General features: G+C 45.3%; 1 protein-coding gene across 3 annotated transcripts in view; it reads left to right on the top strand.

The window, feature by feature from the left end:
- Positions 1–13,173, top strand: part of SLC37A1 (solute carrier family 37 member 1) — a 71,757-nt gene that overhangs the window by 39,689 nt on the left and 18,895 nt on the right. For all 3 annotated transcript variants that reach the window (XM_061167525.1, XM_061167524.1, XM_061167526.1), the window contains 2 exons: positions 5,396–5,467; positions 11,111–11,242. In XM_061167525.1, the coding sequence (XP_061023508.1) occupies positions 5,396–5,467; positions 11,111–11,242 (204 nt within the window). The remainder of the gene's footprint in view (positions 1–5,395; positions 5,468–11,110; positions 11,243–13,173) is intronic.

Below are 13,173 nucleotides of genomic sequence, written 5' to 3'. Positions count from 1 at the left end.
GAGAAAATCAATTAAATTTGTCAACATAAAAAACACAACCTGTAAGTTGTGAGTAATGTTTTATTCAGAGAACTCATTGAGGACTGAAGCCTCTCAGTGGCTCTGAGCAAGTGTTCCAAAGAGGTAAGGGAGGGGCCAGGATGGATGGGCATTTTTGCTGAAAAAAAAGCCACATACTTCAAAAGATTATTGCTAATCACAAAAAACCAGACATCTCAAGTAAATGACTTTATCGCATGTATATGTATAGTAAGATGCAGGAGGCTGGGCTCACTGAAATTATTCCTTAGATAAGCATCCTAGATATCCTAGCTATCTATGGCTAGGATCCTTTTTCATCTTCCTGAAACCCCTCAGGGCACACCTTAGAAGGGGTCTGTAGTGGCTGATGGCTTGGTGGCAACAGCATTCTTTGTTTACTGAAACTGGGAGGCAACATTTTTTGACCATAAGTCAAAAGTTGGTCCTTTGAAAAGATCTATAAATGGAGAATCCTTTAGACTGATCAGGAAAAAGACAGAAGATTCACATTACCAAAATCTGAAATGAGAGAGGGGATGTTACTACCAACTTTATAGAAAGAAGAAGTATAAAGGAATTCTATGGACAACTGTATACTAACAAGTTAGATAGCTTAGAATAAATGGGAAAATTCCTAGAAAAATATAAATTGCCAGAACTGACTTGAGAGAGAATCTGAATAGACCTATAACAAGGAAAGAAACTGAATTATTAATGAAAAGTTTTAATATTAATACAAAGAAAACCCCAGGACTAGATGACTTCACTGGTGAATTCTACCAAACATTCAAAGAATTAATACCAGCTATTCACAAGCTCTTCCAAAGAAATAAAAGAAAACACTCCCCATGTATTCTATATTATCCTATAATATAAGAAGACAAGACATCACAAGAACAGAAAACTGCAGACCAAGTTCTCTCATGAGTGTAGATGCAAAACTTAACAAAATACTAATCCAGCAGCATATAAAAAGGGTTAAGCATCATGATTCAATGGGATTTATTCCAGTATACACCTGGTTTAACACCTGAATATCAATTAATGTAATACTTACCTCAATAGAATAAAGGACAGAAACTGGGGTCATTTCAATAGAAGCAGAGAAAGCCTTCAACAAAATCCAGCATCCCTTAATGATGAAACACTCAGCAGACTAGACATAGGAGAGACTTGCCTCAACCAGATGAAGGGCGTCTATGAAAATCCACAGCTAATATCACACTTCATGATGAAAGATGGGATGCTTTCCCTGTAACATCAGGAACAGAACAAGGATGACTGCTCTCGCCATTTCTAGTTAATGTACAGGAAGTTCTAGCCAGAGCATTTGAACAAGAAAATGAAATTTGAGGCATGCAGATTGGACAGTTCAGTACAGTTTGGTCGCTCAGTCATGTCCAACTCTTTGCGACCCCATGAACCGCAGCACACCAGGCCTCCCTGGCCATTACCAACTCCCGAAGTCCACCCAAACCCATGTCCATCGAGTCGGTGATGCCATCCAGCTATCTCATCCTCTGTTGTCCCCTTCTCATCCTGCCCCCAAGCCTTCCCAGTATTAGGGTCTTTTCCAATGAGTCAACTCTTTGCATGAGATGGCCAAAGTATTGGAGTTTCAGCTTCAACATCAGTCCTTCCAATGAACACCCAGGACTGATCTCCTTTAGGATGGACTGGTTGGATCTCCTTGTAGTCCAAGGGACTCTCAAGAGTCTTCTCCAACACCACAGTTCAAAAGCATCAGTTATTTGGCGCTCAGTTTTCTTCACCGTCCAACTCTTACGTCCATACATGACTACTGGAAAAACCATAGCCTTGACTAGACGAACCTTTGTTGGCAAAGTAATGTCTCTGCTTTTAAATATGCTATCTAGGTTGGATAAGAATAAGTCAAAAGTGCCTCTTTGTAGATGGTGTGATCTTGTCTATAGGAAATCCCAAGGAATCCACCAAAAACCTATTCAAGCTAATTAAAAAATTAGCAAGGTTGCAAGATACAAAATCAGTGTATAAAAGTCAGTTGTATTTCTATACATTAGCAATGAACAATCCAAAAATGAAATTGAGAAGGCAATTTTATTGACAGCAACAGCAAAAGGAATGAAATACTCAGGAATAAATTTAACCAAGGACAAGACTGATACATTGAAAAATACAAAACATTGTTGAAAGAAATTGAAGCCCTAAGAAATGAAAATACATCCTGTATTCACTGCCAGAAACACTCAGTGAATATTGTCAAGACGGCAGTATTTCCCTAAATGGACCTACTGATTGTGTGTAATCCATATCAAAGCCCCAGCTAGCTTCTTGGCAAAAATTGATAAATTTATCCTTGATTTCTTGTGAAAATTCAAGGAATCTAGAGTAGCCAAAAGAATCCTGAAAAAGAACAAAGTTGGACTCACACGTCCCAGTTTCAAAACTTACTACAAAGCTGCTCTAATAAGGCTCTGTCTATGTTACTATCATAAGGTTAGACATATAGATCGATAGACTAGAACTGAGTCCAGAAACAAACCCTCACATGTATGGTCAATTGTTTTTCGACAAAGGTGCCAAGACCATTCAATGGGAAAAAGATAGTCTTTTTAACACATGGTGCTGAGACAGCTGGAGAGCCACATTCAAAGAATGAATTTGGAACACTTCCTCATACCATACACAAAATTAAAATGGATTAAAGACCTGAAATGAAAGTGAAAGTCGCTCAGTCGTAGCCAACTCTTTGTGACCCCATAGACTATACAGTCCATGGAATTCTCCAGGCCAGAATACTGGAGTGGGTAGCCTTTCCCTTCTCCAGGGGATCTTCCTAACCCAGGGATCAAACCCAGGTCTCTCGCATTGCAAGCAGATACTTTACCAGCTGAGCCACAAGGGAAGCCCAAGAACACTGGAGAGGGTAGCCTTTCCCTTCTCCAGGGGATCTTCCTGACCCAGGGATCGAACCAGGGTCTCCTGCATTGCAGGCGGATTCTTTGCCAACAGAGCTATCAAGGGAGCCCCAAAGACCTAAAGGTGGGAGCTAAAACTATAAAACTCTTAGAAGAAAATACAGGAGGAAATCCTCATGATCTTGGATTAAGCCAGCCTCCTAGGATATCACACCAAAACCACAAAGCATGGAGGTAAAAACAGATAAATTGTACTTCACTGAATTTAAAGCTTCTAGGCAAAGGATACCATCAAAAAAGTGAAAATACAACCCAAAGAATGGTAGAAAACATGCACAAATCATATATCTGATCATAGACTTGTGTCTAGATTATGTAAAGAACTCTGCATTCAGAAGAGTATATCTTTCTGTTTCTCCTTTGCCTTTAGCTTTTCTTTTCTCAGCTATCTGTAAGGCCTCCTCAGACAACCATTTTGTGTTTTGCATTTCCTTTTCTTTGGGATGGTCTTGATCACTGCCTCCTCTACAATGTCGCGAACCTCTGTCCATATTTCTTCGGGAACTATCCTAAAGGAAATCACTCCTGAATGTTCATTGGAAGGACTGATGCTGAAGCTGAAGCTCCAATACTTTGGCCACCTGATGCAAATAACTGACTCTTTGGAAAAGACCCTGATGCTGGGAAAGATTGAAGGCAGAAGGAGAAGGGGACGACAGAGGATGAGATGGTTGGATGGCATCACTGACTCAATGGACATGAGTTTGAGCAAGCTCTGGAAGTTGGTGATGGACAGGGAAGCCCGGAATGCTACAGTCCATGGGGTCGCAAAGAGTTGGACACGACTGAGTGACTGAACTGAACTATATAAAGAACACTTGGAACTCAGTAATAGAAGACAACCTAGTTTAAGAAGGTTAAAAGAATCTGAAGAGATGTTTCTCCAAATAAGATAAATAAATGGCCAATAAACACATGAAAAGCTGTTTAATGTCATTAGTCATCAGGGAAGTATAATCCAAACCATAATGAGATACTACTTCATACTCATTGCAGTGGCTGGAATCAAGAAGATAATAGCAGATTGGAACACTCTTATACTGCTGGTGAGGATATTAAAATGGTACAACCACTTTGGAAAACAGTCTGGCAGTTCCTCAAAATGTTAAGCATAGAGTTACCAGATGACCCAGCAATTTCACTCCTAGGTGCATCTAAGAGAAATTAAGTGCAGTGCGGTGCATGTGCACCCAGTTGTGTCTGACTCTTTGCGACTCCATGAAGTGTAGCCCACCATGCTCCTCTGTCAATGGAATTTTCCAGGCAAGAATACTGGAGTAGGCTGCCACGCCCTCCTCCAAAGGATCTTCCTAATCCAGGGATAGAACCCAGGTCTCCTGCATTGCGTGTGGATTCTTTACCACTGATGCTACCTGAGAACCAAGAGAAATTAAAACATATTTACTGTACACACACACACACACATGTGCATGCATGCACACACACACACACACACACACACACACACACACACACACACACCATAACCCCAGTGGTTGAGCTGTATCTTCTCCGACAAGTCTATGCGGAGGGTGTTTTCTTCCTTCTGTCTGCAGGTGTAAGGAGGTCTCTTTTTTTTTCACTTGTTAGAGAAAAACATTGGCCTATATTATTTCTGAAGGCCTTTCAGTCTTAAAAATGTCAAAGTCATTCAGTAAACTTAAATTGCCTTAACCAGCATTTTTACATTTTCTTATCCTTCGGTCTTGTCACTTTGCCGACAAAAGTCTGAATAATCAAAGCTATGGTTTTCCAGTAGTCATGTATGGATGTGAGAATTGGACCATAAAGAAAGCTGATGGCCGAAGAACTGATGTTTTCAAATTATGATGCTTCAGAAGACTGTTGAGAATCGCTTGGACTGCAAGGAGATCAAACCAGTCAGTCCTAAAGGAAATCAACCCTGAATATTCATTGGAAAGACTGATGCTGAAGCTCCAATACTTTGGCCACCTGATGTGAAGAGCCAACTCACTGGAAAAGCTCCTGATGCTGGGAAAGACTGAGGGCAAAAGGAGAAGGGAGCGGCAGAGGGTGAGATGGTTGGATGGCATCACCAACTCGATGGATGTGAATTTGAACAGACTCTGGGAGATAGTGGAGGACAGAGGAGGCTGGTGTGCTGCAGTCTGTGGGGCTGCGAAGAGTTGGACATGAGTTTGCGATTGAACAACAACGGCAGTGTTCTTTGGTCTTGGATGACTCTTCAGGAAAGGTTTTCACTTTTACCCTCTGTTACTCTGAGGGTCTGGAGTCTTGGGAATAAACTGAGGAGCCTTTGTTTTGTTTTAAACGTTTGCCTTATTTCTCCCTTGGGAGCATTTTCATGAAGACAGTATTCTTGCTGCAGTGAGCATGGCTGTCATTTCTGGTTGTTGATTCAGTATTTGCTCTAATTAACTTTATTCCCTCAGCATCCAAGAGGCTGCGAGAATGGGGCGCACAGGTTCCGGCCGCAGAAGCCAGTCCCAGCCGAGAAGTCTCTGGTGAGTTCCGCAGGCAGGCAGTTGGGGTCCTGCCTCAGTGACACCTGTTGCAGACACCCAGGGTGTTGTATTTCTTCAGTTCACATTTGTTCATTTTGTTTGGATGGTGGGCTGTGCTTACTTTAAGTTTGTGACTCAAATTTGTGAGCGATTCATTCATTGGACAGCCATCTGCAGCATTTGGGGTTGCAGCCCCTCTCCAGGTGAGACTGTGGCAGGGGCATCGTCCCCTCACCCCTCACCCAACATCCCATCACCCCCGTGGACCTCACATCCTGGGGGGAAGAGGGCAGGCATGGAGTACAGAGAGAAAACCAACCAGACAGAGCTGCCCAGAGAGGACTGAGCAGGCGCTAGTTCAGGCCTGGTCTTGGGAGCTTCCCTGAGCCAGTGGCCTTGGACAGAGGTGTCTAGGAGGTGAGGGCTGAGTCTGCACATACTGACCCAAGGGGGTTTCAGGTGGGGAGAGCATAAGGTGGGCTGGGAGTAAGAGGGGGACCCAGAGACAACATAGAAAGTCAGCTTCCAGCCCCTTCACTGACTGTCCATTATACAGAAGAGGAAGTTGAGGCACAGATGGGCTGAGCTCCCTGCCAGGTTCCCCTCAGAAGTGAAGAGGTTAGATGCAGTCCAGGGCTGTTCCCTGGCCTGGGCCTCACCTGCCCGTCTTCTCTTAGGATGCGGTCAGCCCTCCGTGTCCAGAGGGCTGTGAAACCTGCCCATATGGGGGCCGACTGTTCTCAGCCATCGTGTGCGAGGGATTTGGGTATCTGAGGATTTGAGTCTCTTAGGGGAATCCTGATACCAATCCCCTACAGATCCCGGGTACCAAGGGAGGGCTGTGCTCCCAAGAAATGCCTCGCATCACTTCTGCCTGGCTGACCACACCCAGCTGCAGGGCCGCTTTATATTTGGTTATAATCCTTGAAAGTGTATGGTATTCTCCTTTCAAGTCAGTTAGCTTAAAGGATAAGTGTTTTAAACAGACTTCCTACTTTTTTTTTCTTTATTGCCCAAGGGAATGATTTCAGGTGGTTGAAATAGTGGAAAAAGGAAAAATAGTGTCTCATACAGTTTGGTGCTTGGATTTTAGTGAAATTCAACTGAAATGCTTTCAAATCTCTACTCATTTCTGAGTTTCCATCAAAATCAGGTATCTCAGATTGGGCTGATGTAACAAAAATATCATAGACTGGGTGGCTAAAACAATAAACATTTACTTCTCGCATTTCAAACGTGTATTTCTGGAGGCTGGGAAGTCCCAGATCAAGGCTCCAGCAGATCCAACATCTGGAGAGAGCCTGCTTCCCGGCTGGTGGGCGGCTCCCTTCACCGGGAACCCTCACGTGGTGGAGCAGGGAGAGAAGCCAGCTCTCTGCTGTCCCTTCCTGTGTGGGCACTAACCTCCTCACCCAGCTCCACCCTTGTGGCCTAATCACCTCCGGGAGGCCCCACCTCCTAATTCCATCATGTTAGAGACAGAGGTTCAACATCCACATTGATGGGGAACAGAAATGCCTGTACAAAGCATCGGGCCTTAATCAATGTCCAGGTGGCTCTAATTCCTCTCTGTCTGTTGCTGAAGACTTACCTTTCTCTAGAGGTGAGAGCCAGGCCCTGAGTTCTAATGTAGTTTTGTGTGTGTGCTCAGTTGTGGCCGACTCTTCACGACCTCATGGACTGTAGCCCACCAGGCTCCTCTATCTATGGGATTCTCCAGGCAAGAATACTGGAGTGGGTTGCCATGCCCTCCTCCAGGGGATCTTCCCAGCCCAGGGATCAAACCTGCATCTTTTGCACTGGCAGGCAGATTCTTTACCACTAGAGCCCCCTGGGAAGCCCCTCTAATGTGGTTACTGGCCAGGAAAGCTAACCCTGTCTTCTAAATGTGACTTCCTCTTCCTTTTTCTTTTTCTTCTACGAAAGTCTATTTACCAACATGTCACCAAAGAGACAGTGACATATTCCGAGGCCCCAGTAGGTCCTGTTTCAGGCTGACCTTGACGTGGCCGTGACCAGGCAGGTATCGGCCAGGGTGGAAGGGCGTCTCCTTTCAGCTGGCCCCGGCGCACTCATCAGGCTTGGTCCCCTCCCTTCTGTCGTAGGAAGAGCTCACGCACTGGAGGTGGCCCTCGGGTCAGCAGGCAGGATGTGTCACAGGTTTGACAGCACGCCCTGGTGTCCCCTTTGACAGAGTGACCAGCTCAGAGTTGAGCCTTATCCAGGCCCCTGACCATGATGGCTTTTCAGCCGGGACTTCTTAATCCTTTTCTGCCCCAGGCGTGGTTCTTAACGACTTCATGGAAAAATCATAAAGAAGGGGGTAGGGCAAGGACGAGAATGTGGACAGAGAAAGAGGCTCTGGGATCACTTGCCATGTGGTGACCTGCGTCCAACCTTGCGGGTTTTCATGATGTCATGTTGGGGATGGTTGGCATTCGTCCTCCTTATAGCTATGTGTCTTTTTTGTCATCCTTGGCTTCTCTGAGGGTCTTTTGTTTAACAATTCTTTCCACTTTTTGTTGTTTTTATCTTTTTAAATTTTATTTTTATTGAAGTATAGTTGAGTTTCAATGCTGTGTTAATTGCATTATGCACACATATATTAACACGGTCTTTTTCATATTCTTCTCCATTGTGTTTTATCACAGGATATTGGATATAGTTCCCTGTGCTTTCCAGCAGGACCTTGTTTATCCATTCTATATATTCCAGTTTCCATCTGCTCATCCCACACTCCCATCCAACTCTGTCCTACACCTCTGAGGGTCTTTCTGATGGGCTGTGGCTCAGCAACCACTTAAAGAGTGCTGAGTGGGTGTTTAGATGCTAAAGGTTAATGACCTAGGTCGATGGTACTGTGGGTGGGGTGGGAAGGAGGTCCAAGTGGGAAGGGATATATATACGTATACACACAACTGATTCACCTGGTTATACAGAAGGAACTAGCACAACATTGTAAAGCATTTATACTCCAATAAGAAATTCTTTAATAAAAACAGAAATAAAGGTTACTCCATCCGACAACTGCACGTGGGGCCAGCACAGGTTGAGGCTGGGCTGAGCCATCGTTCATGTAAACTCCCATGTGTGTTTTGCTTTCATCACATGGAGCCCTTTTGCTCTGTGAATGTGTAAACCTCCGAGTGCAGGTCCTCGGCCGAATGAGCCCCCGGCCCACTGAGGGCTCTCTGTCCCAGCAGATGCCCTGGGGGCCCCAGGCACACCGCTCCCGGTACCCAGTTCCCCCAGCGGGTCTCTGTTGGTTCCCAGAAGGTTGCTTTCCTGGTTCGCTTTGGAAACCTCCCCCATGACCTCACTGATCCTTCCTCCAGACGCTGCAAAATACTGGACTTGGGAGGATGGAACCACATAGAAGATGAGCAGGTGTGGGCAGGAGGCCTATCTTAAATGAAGACAGGGCTTCCCGAGTGGCCTGAGGGGCTCCTCACAGCTTAGGGCAGAGGGGCTGGACTGGGGCTTTGAACCCAGGATACAGAATACTGTACCCAGTGCTCTGAACAAGGAAGGGTCAGTGCCAACCCTGGGCTGCAACCAGGTGGGTTTCTGTGCTGGACCTGTGATTACTACCCTCCTGGCTGAGCAGTCTTTTCTCTTCCTTTTTTCTCATTATCTGGCTGCATTTCATGGTCCACCTGTCAGAACATTCAGTGTTAAAAAAAAAAAAGTCTATCTTGCAGTTCTCAGCCTAATGACACAAATGGCTCTCTGGGGTCCTGCCCCAAAACTGCTATATTGGATCTAGGGTACAGCCTGGGCACTGGGGTCTCTCAGAGTCCCCAGGAGATGCCAGGGTTGAGAACAGTTGATTTCATTTCCTACACAGGACAGCTGGTGCTAGTGGTAAAGAACCCACCTGCTAATGCAAGGGATGTAAGAGATGCGGGTTCAATCCCTGGGTTGGGAAGATCCCTGGAGGAGGGAATGGCAACCTACCCCAGTACTCTTGCCTGGAGAATCCCAAGGACAGAGGAGCCTGGTGGGCTACAGACCATAGGGTCTCAAAGAGTCGGACATGACTGAAGTGACTTAACACACACACAGGACAGCTATAATTCCCAAGAGAGAAGTTTATTTCCAAACTCAAATAGAGGGTCTCTGTGTTCATATACCTCTGTGGCATTGTCTTCAGGAGGATGCTCTGGTTCCAAACCAGGGCTTGTCATCTGCATCCTGGAACATCAGAGCTCATGGTTAACTGTGACCATGCTCACCAGAGGCCAGCTCTCCATGTCCAAGCCATGCATGGCGGGAGGCAGTCTTCTCAGTGACGCAGCCAAGAGGGGAGGTGCTGGGTGCTCAGTGCCCGAGGGGCTGCCAGTGCTGCAACCTGCCACCCTGTTTTCCAAATTTCTGTTCTCCACCAGAAGAGAATTCTGATATCAAGAAAGAGATGTGGCAATGCTTTGTCATTTTCTTGTTTTTTTCAATTTAACTGCATTTTTAATATAGCTTGCACATTTTATAGTGTGAGTGAGTGATAATCGCTCAGTCATGTCTGACTCTTTGTGACCCAGTGGACTGTAGCCTGGCAGGCTCCGTTGTCCATGGAATTCTCCAGGCAAGAATACTGGAGTGGGTGAGATAAATCAATAAAACCTGTTTGATTATGTGGAAAGTCTGGAGTACATAGAAACATCTCTTTTTAAATCTTCGACCTTCATAGTGCCTTTATGAAGGACATTTGTCAGTCATCCTTGCTCTGACTTGATGTCCCACCCTGAGTTCTTTGCTTTAATGATGATAAACTTTAAGGATGTCCAGAATCAAAATTTATGAAATATTGGAAGTTTATGAAGTTTAAAATAATATTGTTTGTGATCATGTATGTCCTTTGTGAACTTCTTAAAAAATACAGGATCGTGTAAAAAATTAACTGACGTTTCATACAAATTACACATAATTCTGGGGCTTCCCTGATAACTCAGTTGGTAAAGAATCCGCCTGCAATGCAGGACACCCCAGTTTGATTCCTGGGTCAGGAAGATCCACTGGAGAAGGGAAAGGCTACCCACTCCAGGATTCTGGCCTGGAGAATTCCATGGACTGTAGAGTCCATGGGCTCGCAGAGAGTCGGACATGACTGAGTAACTTTCACTTTCACACATAATTCTACCACTGAGTGATAACCACTGTCAGTTTAGAGTTTAGCTTCTTTTTCCTTATAAATAAATCCAATAGTTAACCACTAAAATAGGTTTATATTTAAACATTCGATGAGAGCATAATGAAAATGCTTTTGAATGATGTTTTATTGCTTAATGTATCATAAGCACTTTCTCATGTCTTCAAATCTCACAACCTTTTTTTTTCTACAACTGCAGAGTATGTCTTTTATGTGGATGTACTTTAGCAATTTTTCTCAATAATGGTGTGACATTAATTTTATCATATAAGTATTTTTCCACCTCGAAAAGTATTTTTCACAAATAGAGTCCTAGAGTTGAGTCAAAAGATTTTGTGTATCTTTGATTACTGTTTCTCAAAACCACGTGGATGCTAATGGCCGTAAAGCAATGGCTATGTGAGGACATTATCCAAGGCATACCCACCTCCCAAATTGACTGCCTGATAACATGTTTTTTCTCTTCCCTTCTCTTTTTCTGCGGTGTTTGTCTCCAGGACCCAGAGATGCAGCGTCTACTACTGTCGGATGGGAAACACTCTGGCCACCAGAACCACGTGGTCATCCTCCCGGCAGATGGTGGGGGCGGCATGGCAGCCATCAGCTTCACAGGGGCCCTGAAGATTCCCGTGAGTACATGACCCTCTCAAAAGGGGGTATTTGTGAACAGTGAACAGCGTCTGTTTACTACAAATTACACATACTGCTGTGAACAGACAGTGGGCTATTGATAAGTTTAAAAAGAGAAATCCATGATCATATTATCTATACATTAGAAATCCAAGTGCTGTCCTAAGTGGCTCAGTTTTGTTCAATTCTTTGTGACCCCATGGAATGTAGCCCGCCAGGCTCCTCTGTCCATGGGATTCTCCAGGCAAGCATACTGGAGTGGGTTGCTATTTCCTCCTCCAAGGGATCTTCCTGACTCAGGGATCGAAACTGTGTCTCCTGCATTGGCAGGAAGGTTCTTACCACTGAGCCACTTGGGAAGCCCATAGAAATCCATAGCATGAACCAGAATTGCAAGCAGATCAGCTCAAGGCTGAATAAGGCCGCAGTGTTTTGTTCACCTGTTAATAGTTATAAAATATATTACATATGTATGTGATGGATGTGAAATCCATGAGCTCCCAGAGCAGAGCATCCTGGGAGCTGTGCAAAGGCCTGGGAGCAACTGTGTTCCTCTGACGTGGAGCTGTGGAGGGGGACAAAGGCAGGGAGCCGAGAGCAGAGAGGGGAGGAGGGGGAGAGCACACTGGCCCCTGGGGGCCACTCTCTAGAATACCTGGCTCCTGCCGTTGGGTGCCTGTTTAGGGGAATAGATGCAGGCAAGGGCACTTCCCTCATGCTGGCCTCAGGGAGAATTGGAAGAGGGAACCCAGAGGCTCCATAGCAACTGTGCTGAGCTCGAAACCCAACAGTGCACCCAGAACCTCAGCATCATGGCACACAGTGAAGGAACTGAGAACTGCTGCTTTAAACAGAAAATTCTGCCAGCTCCCAAATGAAACTGGGCTGCTGAGGACCCAGGAGCCGGTCTCCTGCCAGAAGAGACATTGAAGGTCCGGCCTGGACTCTCCAGAGTCCCTAACAAAGATCTCTGGGGGTTTGGCCTGGAGGAGATGCTAGTTCTAAATAAAAGTTATTTTTTAAATGTTGTTAATAACAAGTAGTGACTTTTCTGTTCTTACTTTATTGTGTAGCTGGGTCAAATACTGTTGCTAAAATTAAGGTGCCCACCATTAGTAGAAGTTGGGTGGAGGCGAGAACAGGCTTCAGAGCCCTGGTCTGGCCCTGCCACAGGCGGGCTGGGCATGCCCGGTGCAGGTGGTCACCACTCTAGGCCTCTGCTTCCTCACCTGTAGTGCAGGCTCGGCGGCTGCACAACTAGCTAGTGCTGTTCTTGGGGTCAAATGAGGTCATTAGCTACACAACAGGCACAAGGTCACACACCTGGTGAGCGTGAAGTACATTATACATACCTCCCATACTGGGTGTGACTGTGAAAACGTTGTGTAATTTCCAGAGCACTGGCATGAATTGCATATTGTGTCCTCTGCTTGGATTTGAAGGGTGTTCACAGCTATGCACTGTGATAGCCTGGGAGAAGCAGTCAAGGGGTCGGTTCCTCAGTGTTACCCGATTTCTCACGCTCATTTCCCAAGTGACACCTGGACTTGCTATCTCACAAGGGCCGCCTCTTTCTAAACGTAAACACAAAATGGAACATATAAGCATTTCTCAATAGCCACGAGACCCCAAACCTCAGTTTCCTCATCAGAATCTACATTTCTCTTCTGGGTATCACTGTCCAGCTGCTTGCTGCTTGAATTCAACACTTGAGAAGCAAATGCTGATAGAAAGGAAAGTTGCTTTAACCAGAGTACCAGCAATCAGAGAGGAGGACTTGTGTCCCCAAAACCAACTCCGAAGAGGCCACAAAAGTTTTTAAAGAGAAAAAGAGTAATCTCGGTTAATCACCAAGATGAAGGATCAGGGCTATCATCACTCCCACTGCCTGCAGGCTTATCGACTTTCCGTGATCTTCCTCCAGATGCTG

This window comes from Dama dama, chromosome 19 (genome assembly GCF_033118175.1).
Source record: "Dama dama isolate Ldn47 chromosome 19, ASM3311817v1, whole genome shotgun sequence".
Classification (NCBI taxonomy): domain Eukaryota; kingdom Metazoa; phylum Chordata; class Mammalia; order Artiodactyla; family Cervidae; genus Dama; species Dama dama.
The sequence above is the reverse complement of the archived record's forward strand: the minus strand, read 5'-3'. Positions and strand labels throughout refer to the sequence as shown.